At 33.3% G+C, this 17,971-nt stretch overlaps 1 protein-coding gene across 1 annotated transcript; it reads left to right on the forward strand.

The window, feature by feature from the left end:
- Positions 1-1,746: 1,746 nt before the first annotated feature.
- Positions 1,747-16,191, forward strand: LOTGIDRAFT_159852 (hypothetical protein; the record flags this gene model as incomplete). The annotated part of the gene is made up of 7 exons (XM_009054558.1): positions 1,747-1,759; positions 2,894-2,970; positions 3,369-3,479; positions 3,686-3,815; positions 10,502-10,576; positions 12,179-12,312; positions 16,135-16,191. 7 exons carry the CDS (start codon positions 1,747-1,749, stop codon positions 16,189-16,191), a joined length of 597 nt encoding a protein of 198 aa, XP_009052806.1.
- Between the last annotated feature and the right edge of the window lie 1,780 nt (positions 16,192-17,971).

Raw genomic sequence — 17,971 nt, forward strand, 5'->3', positions numbered from 1 at the left:
ATCTAGAGAAAAGAGATCTGCTAGAATTTGTATATTTTTACATTTATAAATATCACACTATTATTAAGTATGGACTGAAATTATTTTTGAGAATTTGGGGTCAGGATTTTCCAAAAACTGTCTCTGTATGAAGTTAGAGAGGTACCATAATAAACACCAGACCTATTTTGATTTGATTGAATACAAGTAAAACTCAGCTTAATTAGACCAATAATAATTTTCCGACTTTATGAAACAAATGATTTACATGTGATGATTTTACCATAATTTTGCTATGATAATTATCACATATTTGTGAAATGGCAGAAAAAATTCGATTCTGAAGCCATAGTTGAGCTCTTATGATGTCAAGTAATATTAATGCCAATATAGAGAGACCTAGGTATTGGTAACACTGATAATGAATAAAAAACATCATAGTCAATAAAATAAAATTGTTTGACTTTGACAGTTTATGAAACACTTAGGGGAATAGTAGTTATCAAGTAGAAAATAGTTGATCTTCCGGTAGTTCTTTGTGGTCTGATATCTTTAATTGAAAGTTATTTCCCTTCATTTATTTGCAATGAATCTCACTCACTCAGCAGGATAAGCTTATATTAGAAATACACATAAGATGAATTTATACAGGCCTTAGCCTTAGATCATGCCCAAACCACACCCATTATCAAAAAATAGATAGGATCATGGCTCATTTAACCAAAATATCAATAAATATCTTGAGGGTTTCCTATACTCATATGGTATTCAGAAGTTAAGTGTGTGCTCATTGTACAAAACAAACTGTATTGGCCACATTGTTGATTGGACAGCTTGCAAATTATATGACAACATGAATGTTCACTACTAGGATTATCTGCTATTAGACTAAAAATGGTAGAAATTTGTTGAAAACAACTATTGAGTCAGTGTTAGGTTATTAACACTTGAATTGAAATTATCGTGAGATATCAAATATAGATCTAAGAAATGATGAAAACATATTTATTTTAATTTTGATATAAAACTTGATAAGTCCCCAGTGATTTTAATCAGGTCAAATAAGGTCAGTGTTTCTCAAGATATATTAAGCTGTAAGAAGAAGTGGTGTGGTGTATGGTGCCAAAAGTGAACACACGACATATGAGTCCGGACACGGTGCAGACATGATTCGTTTGTACTGTATTGTTAATCCACTGTACATCTGTACCTCTCTTTCCACCTTTAGAATGAATCTGTAAAAAAAATTTGTGTTTAAGCATATAGAATAGTAAATAAGAATGTGGAGGCTCTTTAAATTGATAAATGGGCGTAAGATTGTACATCCTAGTAGTTTAAAAAATTGAAGGGTGGTTATCTTAGTTATTCTGGTTAGCTAAAACCTTTTTATGGTGACTTACAAAAGAATTTATGACGTACGCCAACTTCTGACTTTTCTTTGACTTTGTAAATTTGATAAGAGGGTCTGATATGTCATAAAGACATTTTCCATTAATAGAATTTAAATGAGTAAGCATTTTTTCAGTTTTAAGGATGGGCCAAGCTTCAAATCGAATTTTCAAAAAGAGAACAATTTTGGAGAAAATAAAACGTGCAGCACATTTTAAAGAAAGGAATTAGCTGACTTGACCCTTTTGATTGAAAATATGAATGATCATATCAGTATTAAAATTCAATGAGCATGAGTTTTCTACCCTGAATAGACCACAAACAGGATGTGTATAGTGTAAGATTCAATAGATATAAGGTAATTTAAAACCATACATTATGAATTATTCAGGTAAATTTCTCAATGTCCTAGGCCAATCAAATATACTTTAAGGGATTGTCAAGAATTGATCTAAATTTTGTATGTGTATCTGGGACACTGATGGCATCAATTTGCATCATTCCAATTTTAAGATTCCACTAAACTTTTAAGTTTTTGATCTCTAATCTCAAAGGGCTTTATGTGAGAAAATGTATTTTTGCAATTAATGACGTCATCAAACACTTAGTTTTAGTGGAATGGCAAGAACCACAGATGTCTGATTGAAAATTGGAATAGTGCATATTGATCTTATCAGTGCCCCCAAAACTTATTCAAGTTCATCAGACTTGAACCATCCGATCGAGATTGGAACCCGCAGCCACCATATGCTCAACATAACCAAGCAAATGACGTTATGTTAAGAACCAAAAACGCTCTAACGGACCGTGCTAATGAACTAGTTAGCCCATAAGTTGCAGATGTAAAACTTTGAATACCTAGATAATGATATAAGAGTCTGTCCTGAGAGACCAGGATATGAGGACAATAATTTACTGGTGTCAGTAGAAATAAAAGGTAGATTGAAGTAGTTTATCAGTGATTTATAACATAGTTTGATCACCATGGGAACACATACCCTCCTTCAACCTTATCTTATACTGGTTAAAGGGACAGTCCCTCCTTCAACCTTATCTTCTAGATATAGCTTGGTAGTTAAAGGGACAGTCCCTCTTTCAACCTTATCTGATAGATTTAGCTTGGTGATTAAAGGGACAGTCCCTCCCTCAACCTTATCTGATAGATATAGCTTGGTGGTTAAAGGGACAGTCCCTCCTTCAACCTTATCTGATAGATATAGCTTGGTGGTTAAAGGGATAGTCTCTCCTTCAACCTTATCTTATAGATATAGCTTGTGGTTAAAGGGACAGAACCAATGGTGTATTTAGGATGTGTGAATATTATTACCGTGTAAATTGAGATTGGTTGTTAAAGGGACAGTCAATATGATGTTATATTGAAAATATTGTTTTATGAATAGATTGTATTAGATCTAATTTAATAAACTATAAAAGGCATTTAGTCAAAATAGTTTCCTCCCAGCTGAAAGAGCTCAATTTAAGTTATCCATAGCATCCATATTCACTGAGCCATCTTCTATTTCAGATCACTCTACAGAGTTACAGCTAGCCAATGAGAAAATCCAATCAGCTGACAATCTGAATAACGCCATTAAAAAGGAGGTAGGTAATTTATTTATACACTTGGTCTTCACAGCTATAATAAAATCTTATCAAATCACACTTACACACAGTTTCAGACATTTTTGTTGAACCCCAACACTTTTGTTATGGTCAATCAAAGATATAATTAAACACATAAATGTAAACACAATGTAAATCTGGATTGGATAGTTTCAATACTACTTACATTACATGATGTTTCCTGAATATATTTTATAGTATTTCCTATCAAGGACATACTAGGATTAAGCATAGCATTTTATATAAACTGAGAGGATCTGCCTGTTCTCCAATCCTCTTTCTATACGAAATAAAGTATTGTTTACAAAAAAATTATATACTATTATAAACTGGGTAAATTAGATTTAGATCAGAAATATTCTGTGTAATTATTTCAGAATGAAAGACTAGGTAAATTAGTAATAGAGCTAGAAGAGAAAGCCGAAGCGTCTGAACTACAGATTAACAGTATATCTCGAGAATATAGAATATTACTAGAAGAGAAAGAGGTAGGTAGACTTAACCATTGGCAACATACGATCTATATAGTAGTGGCGGGTGTCGCGCAAAGCAGACTATGCTTACTCTTTTCGAAACACCTGATGGTACTTCTCTTTGGAGGGATCCACTACTGTACAACTTTGATTCTATTAGTGTGCTATCAGTAAAACTTTTTTACAATTTCTTTAATTTTGATTGATTTTTTGCATTCCAGAAAGAAAATAAGGAGTTAAAGAAGAAACAGCATGAGTTATTGGAATATCAGGCTAAGTCAGCGCTGAGTGATCAGAATATACCATTATCTCACAGTGCCTCTACACCTTCATTATATTCTTCTATTACTGGTAAGTTGGTCTTTTACTCATCTACTCCTCCAGAAATATAGTTATATATTTGTGATGTTGTAAGGTTGTATATTTGATACATATGAAATTACGTATGGTTCTTACATGGAAATAACACACAGCCATTTTGAATTTCTACCTTGACTAAATATGTCAAATTTTTAAAAAGGCTATAATATTTCAACTGAATCTTCAAATGACATTATTGTTTCTAAAACAAGTGGAGGCCTATCATTCTTCAAAGCAGGGTTTTTCAACCTTTTTCTAGTAATTACCCTGTTCAGGATTCTTATTCGATTACATTAGCCCTCTCCTCCTATAAATCTTTTTACTATTTCGTGATTTTCTCGAATATTTTCCATGCAATCTTTTACAAGTTAAAGAATATAGACTTAATAGAACAAGTTACATTATAACTATCCAAAAATTTTATGCTAAACTCCCTGCTTTAAAGTAAGGATATATTCATTGATTGTACAACCTGTATATTACCTGTAGTTATATTGATGTGAATTATATTGTCTCTCACCAGATGGTGACTATCATATATCATTCAATATGTCTACAAATATTAATACTAGTAATTCTACAAATACAATACAATACAATATTCAGCAAGCAAACCTCAAAATTATTACAAATTTAGTTCAACAGCTAATAAATGGTAAAAGGAAAATGGATTTGTATGGCATCTTCCGTGCAATGAGGGAAATTTTGCAAGGAATGCGGGTAATAATTTTGAGGGGGATAACTTGATGAAATAGTATATTTCTTCACACTGTTTAACATGTAACTTTAAAATTGTTGTGTTTTGGCTTGTTGTACATGGCTGGTAATGTTGAAGTAACTTGCTTTTTGGCTTGTTGTATGTGGCTAGTAATGTTGAAGTAACTTACTTTGTGGCTTGTTGTATGTGGCTAGTAATGTTGAAGTAACTTGCTTTTTGGCTTGTTGTATGTGGCTAGTATTGTTGAAGTAACTTACTTTGTGGCTTGTTGTATGTGGCTAGTAATGTTGAAGTAACTTACCTTGTGGCTTGTTGTATGTGGCTAGTAACATTGAAGTAATTTGCTTTGTATTATGTGAGATGAAATTTTTTCCTATAACCCATGCACGTTTCTGATGTAAACATGTGTGTCATAACCTGTCCCATAGAGCAACATACCACTGACCCCTAAACTGATCCTATACCTAACAGACTCCCATCCATTGCATAAATTAGCTCTTCAATAAACCCCTTCCCTTAACATAAACTTGTCCCCTAAACTAACCCTGGCCCCTCAACTAACCCCTAACATGAACCTGTCTCTAGACTAACCCCTATCCCTAACATAAACAATCCCCTCAATATACCCCTTCCCCTAACATAAACTGACCCCTCAATAGCCCCCTTCCCCTAACATAAACTGACCCCTCAATAGATTCCCTCCCCTAACATAAACTGGCCCCTCAACGGATGTATGAACACTTCAAGTATTGACTTGTATGATAAGTTGAAGATTAGTGATATAAATTTAAACTTGTATTATCTTGATATGTCCTAGCTATAATATATCAGTCTTAACTTTGATCAAATTTCTCACTGTCTCAGGACTGTTCATTTACTTTTTTGCAAGTCAGACTATTTTTGATCGATTTTGGGATTTGGGAAATGGTACTGAAAAAAGATTTGAATACTGAATATTTTGAAGATTAGATTTTGTTAGATTTTCTTTAATTGAAAGAAATATTCAGGGCTACAGTAATCTGATGAATAATGATGTGTTATATTAAGATCAAGTATTATATATATAGTATTTAAATAGGAGAGTAATTCAATACTAATAATATGTTTAATATGTATTATATATACTTATATACCATATTATACATCAATATTCACAGACTGGACACACAGACAGAGTACAATAGTAGTCTTACTACCTGCAGTAAGTTAAGTATCAGGCATCTGATGGCCGCGGCACCCCCTTGCAGATATTGAAGGCACCAGTCATGGTGGGGGAAGAATACATCGAATGGTACCATGCCCCCCTGAATTGCAAAGAGGTTTAATGGTTTCGAGAAGTCAGTTAGTGCATCATTTTGCAACTTGCTATTAGAAATATCATAGTCACAAGGTAAATTGGTCACAGTCACATGGTCTCTAGGTAAATTCACCACAGTTATATGGTCTCTAGGTAAATTCACCACAGTCACATGGTCTCTAGGTAAATTCACCATAGTCACATGGTCTCTAGGTAAATTCACCATAGTCACATGGTCTCTAGGTAAATTCACCACAGTCACATGGTCTCTAGGTAAATTCACCACAGTTACATGGTCACTAGGTAAATTCACCACAGTCACATGGTCTCTAGGTAAATTCACCACAGTTATATGGTCTCTAGGTAAATTCACCACAGTTATATGGTCACTAGGTAAATTCACCACAGTCACATGGTCTCTAGGTAAATTCACCACAGTTACATGGTCTCTAGGTAAATTCACCACAGTCACATGGTCTCTAGGTAAATTCACCACAGTTACATGGTCACTAGGTAAATTTACCACAGTCACATGGTCTCTAGGTAAATTCACCACAGTTATATGGTCTCTAGGTAAATTCACCACAGTTACATGGTCACTAGGTAAATTCACCACAGTCACATGGTCTCTAGGTAAATTCACCACAGTTACATGGTCACTAGGTAAATTCACCACAGTCACATGGTCTCTAGGTAAATTCACCACAGTTATATGGTCTCTAGGTAAATTCACCACAGTTATATGGTCACTAGGTAAATTCACCACAGTCACATGGTCTCTAGGTAAATTCACCACAGTTATATGGTCACTAGGTAAATTCATCACAATTATATGGTCTCTAGGTAAATTCACCACAGTCACATGGTCTCTAGGTAAATTCACCACAGTTATATGGTCACTAGGTAAATTCACCACAGTTACATGGTCTCTAGGTAAATTCACCACAGTCACATGGTCTCTAGGTAAATTCACCACAGTTACATGGTCTCTAGGTAAATTCACCACAGTCACATGGTCTCTAGGTAAATTCACCACAGTTATATGGTCTCTAGGTAAATTCACCATAGTTACATGGTCTCTAGGTAAATTTAACATAGTCACATGGTCTCTAGGTAAATTCACCACAGTCACATGGTCTCTAGGTAAATTCACCACAGTCACATGGTCTCTATGTAAATTCACCACAGTTATATGGTCACTTGGTAACTTCACCACAGTCACATGGTCTCTAGGTAAATTCACCACAGTCACATGGTCTCTAGGTAAATTCACCACAGTCACATGGTCTCTATGTAAATTCACCACAGTTATATGGTCTCTATGTAAATTCACCACAGTTATATGGTCACTTGGTAACTTCACCACAGTCACATGGTCTCTAGGTAAATTCACCACAGTCACATGGTCTCTAGGTAAATTCACCACAGTCACATGGTCTCTAGGTAAATTCACCATAGTCACATGGTCTCTAGGTAAATTCACCACAGTCACATGGTCTCTATGTAAATTCACCACAGTTATATGGTCACTTGGTAAATTTAACATAGTCCATGGTCTCTAGGTAAATTCACCACAGTTATATGGTCTCTAGGTAAATTCACCATAGTTACATGGTCTCTAGGTAAATTTAACATAGTCCATGGTCTCTAGGTAATCACCACAGTCACATGGTCTCTACGTAAATTCACCACAGTTATATGGTCACTTGGTAAATTTAACATAGTCCATGGTCTCTAGGTAAATTCATCACAATTATATTGCCATAAGGTTCATTATCATGATATTGTTCCAAAATCATTTGTTGATAGGAAAATTCATTTATATTTATGATTTAAATTTTTATTATATTATTATGATACTTTTTTCTCTGAAAATGAGTAGTATTAGATAATAAAGAAAGATTTAATATGAACATCAGCTTGGTCATTATAACTTTTACATGTATTTATTACTTGTTTCCTGCCTTAAAACTTAATAAAAAGGCAAGAGAAAGATTTGAATAGACATCTAGCATAGAAATTGACCCCACCTTTCTATTATAATAAAGCTTTTAAAGGAGAATTGTGTAAACATCAACGATATTGACTTAGTGAATAATCAAAAGCTGTTGACATATATCGAAAATCTTCATAATACATCATGTATGCTATATTCAAATTTACCCACGGACGATTGGTGCAGAGAATTTTCTTCCAATCATATCAGCCCTCGTATCTCACCCCTCCACAATATCCCCGCTTTTTTTATATCTTATCAGGGTTCAAAGTCCATCCACCACTTGAGCCTAATCTTATCTTTCAACATTATATAGTTGATTCGATAGAGAGACTAGACCGCAGGTAGCGTGGCTTTCTTAATTTATTTTACTTTTTTAAGCTAAATTTAATTTCATTTATTTTTATGCTTTTTGTTTTATGATATTTTATTTTGCTAGAATGATAAGCGTTTTAGAATTTAATTTGAAATTTAAATCTACTTGTTAATTTTTCATTTGAAATTAAATTTTAAGTGTTGAGGTGTTACAGAAGGGCGAATATGCCACGCCTCACTACAGACACCTGCTATAGTATTTATTATATATAATTATTATAGCTAATACCTTGTAGTATTTACCTTAGCTTTATGAGTTAATTAGTTAGAAAATGATCTCTGAGACAATCTTGTATATCAATATTATATATACTGTTTGTAAGATATATAGAATTAGGTATAGGTACAGAAGCATAAGATATATAGTTATACTTCTTCTAACAATTATTATAAATAATATATACATATATCTTCCTCATTAATAATATTATTAAAAATCTATACAAACAAGAAAATTTCGCTGACCATAAAATTGCGCAAGTGATTTAACACGCCCTACTCGCTTGAAAACAGCTCTACTCTACTGAGTCAATGATGTCCATTACTAAATTTAAACAATAATGTTGATTGTGTTTTATCCTTTAATCAATAATAAGTTGCATATACAAACATTTAGTAAATGAAATGAAATGAATGGAGTTTTACGTTCTACTTTTCTGCACCATGTGGGCTATTGAAGATGGGCAGTGCCATGCAGGGTGCAATGAGGGAAATTTTGTCAGGACAGGGGCATTAGCCTGCTCTTTTTCAATTTCTAACTGTCAAGGGATCATTAACGTGCACAGCCTGTAGCATACAGGGCCTCGGTTTATTGTCCCATCCGAATGACTTGACGCTTTTTCCATGTCAGCCCTTTTACCTGAATCAATGAGAGGGGGAAACTGGTAAGCGAGCCAGCGTTTAACTCACCGCGGCTCCCAAAACATTTCGTAAGGGATCAGATATAATCCCTTATAATCCATGTAAGAGAGGTGGTACAAACTTCAACCTTATCTTTTGAGAGATATCAACACTGTTTGATAAAGTTCAGTATCCTAATTGGATATAGTATTTTTTATACATGTTATACTCCAGATATATATGAATAGACATTGATGATGAGTCTTGGAGACAGTCAGAGTTATTGTCCTTGGCCCTTCCAGAATATATCATGATAGTCTTATGAAAAGATATGAAAGTATGAATCAACTACTTTCAATTTCAATAAATTTAAATATAAATGGCTGGAGGTTATTTCCTGCTTATTGAGTTAGATGCTAACTTGCAAGTCTGGGTGTTCAGTTTTGTTTTAAGATTCTAAACATTTCAACCTGTTTTTCCTCTGTAATTGATGCAGGTCAGACAGGCAAGATGAAGTTTCTTGTGATTTTGATAATATCATATAAGGTTTGTAATTTTTAGAGAAATGGAGATTAATGTAAATGACTTTACAAAATTTCTCTCACTGTACAGTGCATGGCATTGCAAGTCTTCAATTAGGCCAATCAGAAGCCAAAAGTTTAGAATAAATTTGAGTTTTTCCCCAAAAATTTAAACTCTCTCAAATGACTGCCCTTTGATCTGACGCAGGAAATAGATTATAAAGGTATAACAGACTGAATGTACCTGTATCATATTTTTAAACTGTAGATCGACCGAGAAACTGTAGGGGGCGGGGCAAAGTCTATCCTCGTCCATTGTAATTCATTTCACATCAAGTCTATTGACTGTAACCAGAGCAATTCAAAACTAGTGTATTGTGTAATTGATACAGTTTTTATTATAAAATGGGACTGTTGTACCAATACCTGATTTGTCCCTGTGTAGACTAGGTCACACAGCTATTATTTCTCCTTTTATTTCTATGTTCGTTCAATTTCCTCTTGTGACTGTTGAATAGAGTTGATTCTACATGTAAATCAGGTGAGGCCTTGAAGTTTTTGTTCATGAAACTGAATGAATTTTTTCCAGGAAATTGAGATTGTAAGTGAATTTTTATTAGATTCTGTAACATTGTATGTTGGTGAATAGCTTTCAGGGTGGCGTGGATCTTTGTGAGGCTTCACGATTATTGACAAAGTGGAAAATGGCCACTGGAGAATTTTATTGTCTCTTCAGTTATGCCCGCAGCTGGGTGGCAAAAATTGCTGGCCAAGACCGTTGTGTGCACAAACTTAACAAGGAATAGAAACTGTCCCCCATTTTGACTGAATATTGTCCTCTGTTAACCAAATTTTATAGTGTCAATATGTACCTACAGTTATATTTTGATGGATGCAATGTATTTTCAGACTTTCATTGCTATTTTTAAGTTGAATTGTATGAGTTATTTTATTGTTCATTGACGTATGAAGGTCATGATTTTTACCATGAGTGTTTTATCACTGGTAAGTACAGTTAGGGCAAATTAGAATGACTTCATTTTCCTGACTAGTTATTATGAATTTAAGAAATCACAGAGATCTGATCAAAAATTAGAATGGTGCAAATTGATGCTATGAGTGTCCCAGATACACATACAAATTTTAGCTTCACAATCCTGTAAAGAGCACCTTCAATTCTATTTAAAATGGCTCACACCATAAAACATACTGTGTAATGTGTAAAAGATACTAGATAATATTCATATAATTCTATAAAAGGTTTATTCAGGATTTGCATTTGAAATAAAGACCTTAACAATAGTCACAACCCTATCAATATCTTCTGACTCATTCAGGTTATTATCAGCTTTTACAAGGATGTAATCATATTTCTATGAATTCACCTCAATTCAAATTTTAAATTGCATTTCTTACACGTGTTGAGGAAGTAATTTGTTTCACTTGGGAAGGTGATTTAGAATGAGAAATGTGCTCTTGAATTGGATTTAGTAGTTGGCTAACAGTTCTATTAAGGTAAATATATACTCGAAGTCAATAGAACGATGTGGATCTATCATATATATTGTTTCATTTTCAAATGCATGTAAGTTAAGACATGGAGAGGCCATGGTTTAATGGATTTTAAGCTACAAAAATGTGTCTGTTGACCACAGAATATGAATCTGGCAGTGTCTGTTAAGTTTTTTCAGTAATTGCAGAAGTGACATTTCTTTTCTTTTCAGTAATATGTTTAGTAATGATGTTTAGTAATGATGTTTAGTAATGATGTTTAGTAATGATGTTCAGTAATGATGTTCAGTAATGATGTTTTCTAGAATATATTACTGTCATTTGTATATTTGATTGTTTCAGTCATTATTAATATTCTCTGTCTAATAAGTGAATTTGGTCAGACTGAATTTCTGACATAGGTGATCATTTAATATGTCCAAAATGTAGGGCTCACAACCTCTCCAATTTCCCTCTGATGTTACTTCTATTCAGAGTCCACTACTATACAACTTTCACTGTCGATTTAGCCATACTTCGGACAAGACTTTTGATTGATAGAATTGTCTTTCCTGTACAGATTTTAATTAAAACCTGGTTTTTGAATAACATAAGATATCTGATTATTTGTACATGACATCCTGTTAAACCAGGATATTTGTATGTTAACCCTCTAGAACCTCTTATGACTGGGTTTCTCAGTGAGATGAGTAGCAAATAGTTTATGATATCAATGTACTATTTGATTACTAGTATTTTTGGGGTTGTTAACACTGTGTCCCAGTTAAAGAGTTCACCCACATAGCTAATAGTATGACTATGGGTTTCTTTTGGTGGCAGCACCAATAGGGGTACAGGGAACAGGAGTGTTTACATCCAATTGTACCTCACTATATTTCTAAGCAATTTCAAATATGATCTATATATACGTTTTTGCCGCCAAATATGTGTCAGAAAGCACCAAATCAATTCTACTTTCATAAATTTTCATGAGGGAAGAAACTTCTATAAGTAGAATCTTATCCCCTACAGGTTTCCCACCAGTTCCAGGAGGTTGTTGCTGCCACTGCAGGGAGTCCACATGGCTATTAATATATTGTGATATGTATATTTCAGGTTTGAGTAATTATAATGATGATACAGATATTGGCGATACCATCAGTTTACAACACGAGGTCAACAGACTCAGACAACAACTACTTCAACTACAGTCAGAGAGTCAACACTGGAAATCTGTTGCTGGACAACTGGTGAGTTGAGAATTTTTTTTTGCGGTGAAGGGTTATCCTTGGTAGAAAGGGGGGAAGTGTAGAGGATTGTGATGGATGAATTTTATGTGTTTGAGTCATGTGCTAAGAGATTTGCCGAAAATACCTCGTTGTAGGGAAAAACAAGTTTGAGAGCCATACATGTTAGGTTTTAACTTATAAACTGTGCAAGGTTTGACATTGCAATGACTATCTTAGCCTCTTACTGAGGTCGAGGAAGATATTAGGTCTATATTCAAGATAAATGGTGTTCTGCTAGGGAGTTAAATACAACAGTCTACAAAATTCTATATTTAAAGGGATTGTAAAAAGTTTTCTAAATTTTGTATGTGTATCGGGACACTGGTAGCATCCATTTTCGCTATTCAAATTTTTAATCAGACTTCCGTGGTTGCTGCAATTCCACTGAAAATAAGTGTTTGATGACTTCACTAATCGCAAAATAAGCTTTATCACATGAGATAAATGGTGGTTAAGTGGTATTGTATCACAATCTGCTAGCAGGTAAATCACCATAATACGAGATACTATATTCAAGATTAATGGTGACTCAGTCGTATTGTATCACAATCTGCTAGCAGGTAAATCACCATAATACGAGATACTATATTCAAGATTAATGGTGGTTCAGTGGTATTGTATCACAATCTGCTAGCAGGTTAATCACCTTAATACGAGATACTATATTCAAGATTAATGGTGGCTCAGTGGTATTGTATCACAATCTGCTAGCAGGTTAATCACCTTAATACGAGATACTATATTCAAGATTAATGGTGGTTAAGTGGTATTGTATCACAATCTGCTAGCAGGTTAATTACCATAGTACGAGATACTATATTCAAGATTAATGGTGGTTAAGCGGTATTGTGTCACAATCTGCTAGCAGGTTAATCACTATAGTCCGAGATACTATATTCAATATTAATGGTGGCTCAGTGGTATTGTATCACAATCTGCTAGCAGGTTAATCACTATAGTCCGAGATACTATATTCAAGATAAATGGTGGCTCAGTGGTATTGTATCACAATCTGCTAGCAGGTTAATCACTATAGTCCGAGATACTATATTCAAGATAAATGGTGGCTCAGTGGTATTGTATCACAATCTGCTAGCAGGTTAATCACTATAGTCCGAGATACTATATTCAAGATAAATGGTGGCTCAGTGGTATTGTATCACAATCTGCTAGCAGGTTAATCACTATAGTCCGAGATACTATATTCAAGATAAATGGTGGCTCAGTGGTATTGTATCACAATCTGCTAGCAGGTTAATCATTATAGTATTGTATGCTATTGTGAATGTCATCGTTGAGTTGGTTTGTCTACGTGACTAAACAGCTTACTCTTTATAAAATGTTCTAGTTACAGTCAAATGTGATATCATAACAATTTGAATACATGATATTTAATCTATACATTGGTTCTTAGAAACAAGCTGATTCAAATTCAAAGGACCTCAACCATATAGAATTTATCAAAAGAATTAATCTGACAAATTTTTTATTTTTCATTATCTGATCCAATGCATTTGAATAATTCAGTTTTTAGAAATTTGTGCAAGGAAGGAATAAGGCAATTTTATTTTGTTAAAATAACAATTCAGGTTTTTAAAGATACTTTCTATCTGTTAGTCATTAGGCAATGATCTTTCCCAGATAATCTTGAGTAAAGCTGACTTATTGGATTTACTATCAGTTGGTTCTGAACCAAAAATCTTGGCATTGATCTTTCCCAGATAATCTTGAGCTGACCTAGTGAAGGCATTGATCTTTTTTGCCAGATAATTCATCCTCATAATCTTGAGCTAAGCTAACCTGTTGAAGGAATCTTGACACGAAGGCAAATATAAATTATTATGTGCAACTGTAAATAATGAAATGTACAATGTTTATTCTGAACATCTCAAATCATCTAATCAATCGAATCGATTTGAAATTTAAATTTATCAGAATAATGTACTTAATTTCTTCAAATCTGGATTTCCTTTGAGTTAGTCTCTTTTGTTTGGGGGTACAAATAGGGGGCAGATTTGCCAGAATGTCGAGACTCTAAGGTGGCATCTTGACAAAACCTCTCAAAAGTGTCTAAGAGGGTCCTCCCCCACCCGACACTGGGCCACTGATTTTAGTATAAATTGCTGGTGCAGAAAAGTAGGACATAAAACTCCATTCATTTTCATTTTCAGTATAAATTGCAAGAATAAGACCCCAGTTCTCAAAATACTAGTCTCAAAAATTAACATTACTTCCAACTATTTATATCAATCAAACATGGCTTCTAAAAGCAACAGAGAACATTACTAGAAACACTAGTATTTTTCTGTGTGCAGAATGTTATAATGGATCGTTTTACGCTGTATTAGTCAAGTCTATAATTTTGAAGTTTAAAAGCTGGGACTTTTTGAATATTTGAATTCAAGGTAAGATTATGGTGAACTCAGATTTTTTAGCCAGTTTATATTTTTGTCAGTTTTTTTTGTCAGGAGGAAATTTGATTCTTGTTTACAAATTACATAATTGTCAAGATTTAATGTCAGTTTTGTGATATAATAACCTATAACTTTTCTCCAGTGCAAGTTGTGTAATATTTAAACTCTTTATGATTTTCCTCGAAATACAGATATTTAGAAATACAGTTATCTGATTGGATAATAAAAGCAAAATTTAAAATTGGTTTAAAGAGATTGACCAATCAGATGACTGCATCACTTAGATCATCTTAAGATAAGTTTTCGAAGGTCTCACACGTCTATACAGGCCTTACCAAAAATATGAAAGTTGATTTTGTATTGCCTCTAAAGGATCAATTCTTCTGATAGGAAATAAGGTTATAACCTTTGGATATCAATGAAGGTCACTGAAGGGTTTGAGGGCCTGGCTGTTTGTTTTAGAACCTGTGAGGGAAATGAAACATGGCTGATGTTGATTCGTTATATTAATTGTAATTAAACCGGCCAATTAACCCTCCTATGTTACATATTTTATTGATTCCTATACTAAATACAAATAAATTCAAGGTGACTCTGTTAGGGTATTAGGGGTTAAAACGTGTTCGTCTAACCCTTAAATAACCTTTCTCTATGTTAACCTTTTAACTTCAATACATTGTGATATGAAGTTTCTATGGTGGACAAGATATGTTGAAATTATGTTTAATCTGCGATAGATTAGGATAAATATAGATTGGTCTCGTACTGGTACGATTTCAAATTTTATCAGAAAATTGAGCGTCGGTTTATAGAGGGCATTAATAATAAAGGCATTTACATTGAGATAAGTCGACAAGCGAGGCTCTTATCTCGACGACACTTTGGTTGCTATGTAGAGACAGAATGCATTTCTGATTTAGTAGTTTTATCAGTTGGACATTTTAGTTTATTTAGCGACCTAGCCCTTTATATCAATATTCAAATATGAAAGATTCAAGCTATGAGACTAAGTGCTTGAAGACTGTGCGTTATTTCAATTCATACTGAAGACTATTTCAACATTAATTCAACATATTTCAACATAAAGTCATGTAGGTATTATATTTTATATTTTGTCAAGTTTATATTCAATTGAGTTTGTTATCGTGACTTATCAAGTATACTAATTATTGGGTTTTTTTTAATTGGTCGTTTTAGGTACTGTATTAGTCAATCTTTATTTGATTACAAGTACAGTATACTCTGTGTAATCTGACATACACTGGGACCGTAAAAAATTGTCAGATTGCCGAGAGGTGGAGATTTTTTATTATGTGCTACATGTATTAGGCTTGTAATATTGTAATATGAAATTAATTGTTAATTTTAGGTACCGTATTGTAATAAGTCAATTGTATTTGATTCAAGGTACCAGTTTTTGGCATGAAGTACATTGTGATACCATTTGAGAAAGTCTATATCCATAACAATTGTTGTCACTACATTGTGATATGTCTTGAAGCTTTTTCATTTGAATTAAAGCTTGAAAAAATTTGATATTTCGAAACTTTTTGTTTTGTGTAACCTCAAAATGTGTTTTAACATGATTTGGGACTTTGTTGTGTATCAATATAGCAAATTTGTTGCCATAGAAGATTATCCTTTGACATGCTTATAGATAGTTAAAAGTATTCTACCTCTTAGAATGGACATAAAATTAAAGTCTCAAACTTGGTTAACAAGTGTATATATTCATCAGTTGGACTTACCTGGTGCCATGACAAAAGAATATAATCTCTTTATAACACAATATATCAATTAAACTAAATAATTATTGAAATAAGCATGTTTCAAATATACTTAGTTTAATGAATTATTACTTATTTTAATGAATTACTACTTAGTTTTATGGATTTATTTGATGATAGAGAGATTCTTTTGTGCGATTATGACACCAGGTAAATCCACTGATGAACAAAGACTCATTTTAACCAAGTTTAAAAATTTTAATTTTCTGGTCATCCTAAGAGGTAGTATATCTTTAAGTTTTAAGGTATAGATAGAGGTCAACAACTTGATATCTGATACTGTCTTACACTTATGTTATATATTATGATAGAATATCTGACACAAAATTATATTTCAATAAAACATTTTTTTTTCAAGAATTTGTCTTGGCTTGATTTTAAATACACCATCTTTGAAATTGATAGAAAAGAAAAGATCAAGTTTGAACATGTCTTAGGTTGCTCTTTGATTGAATGTTGTTTTGAAGGATTATGGAGTAGTAGTATATTTGCCAGTCATGTCTGACTAGAGCTCTAGACTGTATTGACTGAGTAAAAGCCTTGAATCTTGAATTGACCAATTTTGATGTTATAGAGGATCTTGACAAGTATAATAGATTTGCATTTGTACTTCGGTAGATTTGTTAAGTTGATCATGTTGATCTGATTGTAATTGATGATTTTGATCTATGTAGTAGTGGTGAGTGTCACATGAAGCAGACCATGCTTACTATTTTGAACCACCTGATGGTACTTCTTGTACTATCTTAAGACTAGTCTATATAAATATTCTAAAATCAGTTAAAGGAGAAATATTTGTCTCAGTCATTGTACTATTCAAAAAATCTTTCAAAGTTTCAGAATATGTGGATGAAAATCTGGGAATTACAAACTCTATCCTAATCTTGATTTACAAATATTCTAAATTCAGTCATAAAGACGAACAGGAGAATTATTTGTATAAGTTATTACATGTAAAATAAACTAACAAACCCTGTCAGCTGAAAAGAGTCTAGTTACCCTATTAAATAACCATGTAGCTGGTAGACTGGCTAGGGACAGACTGTGTAGGGACAGACAGTCGGGGTTGACAGAGTAGGGGAGGTGAAGTGGCTCTACTATTGTCAACACATCACAAGTGTTCTTTCTTCTCCATCAAACAGATTTAAACTTGTAATTTGACCACTAAAATGTGATATTTATCTTATTTCAACCAAGTTGGATTGATGTACAAATTTGTAAGTTTATAGATGCTATCATTAGGTCATTTTTTGTCAGACCGTGTATGGCTTTAAAAAGATGTTAATATGGACAGTTTAATGTACATTAATCATGTTATTATTAATTCTTTGAATTTACATAAAATTATCTCTGTGGATGTTTTCGAATTTTCTTCCTGTTGGTTAGAGTGTCAAAATTTGATGGCCTTTGCTTTGTTAC

This window comes from Lottia gigantea, assembly GCF_000327385.1.
Source record: "Lottia gigantea unplaced genomic scaffold LOTGIsca_22, whole genome shotgun sequence".
Lineage (NCBI taxonomy): Eukaryota > Metazoa > Mollusca > Gastropoda > Lottiidae > Lottia > Lottia gigantea.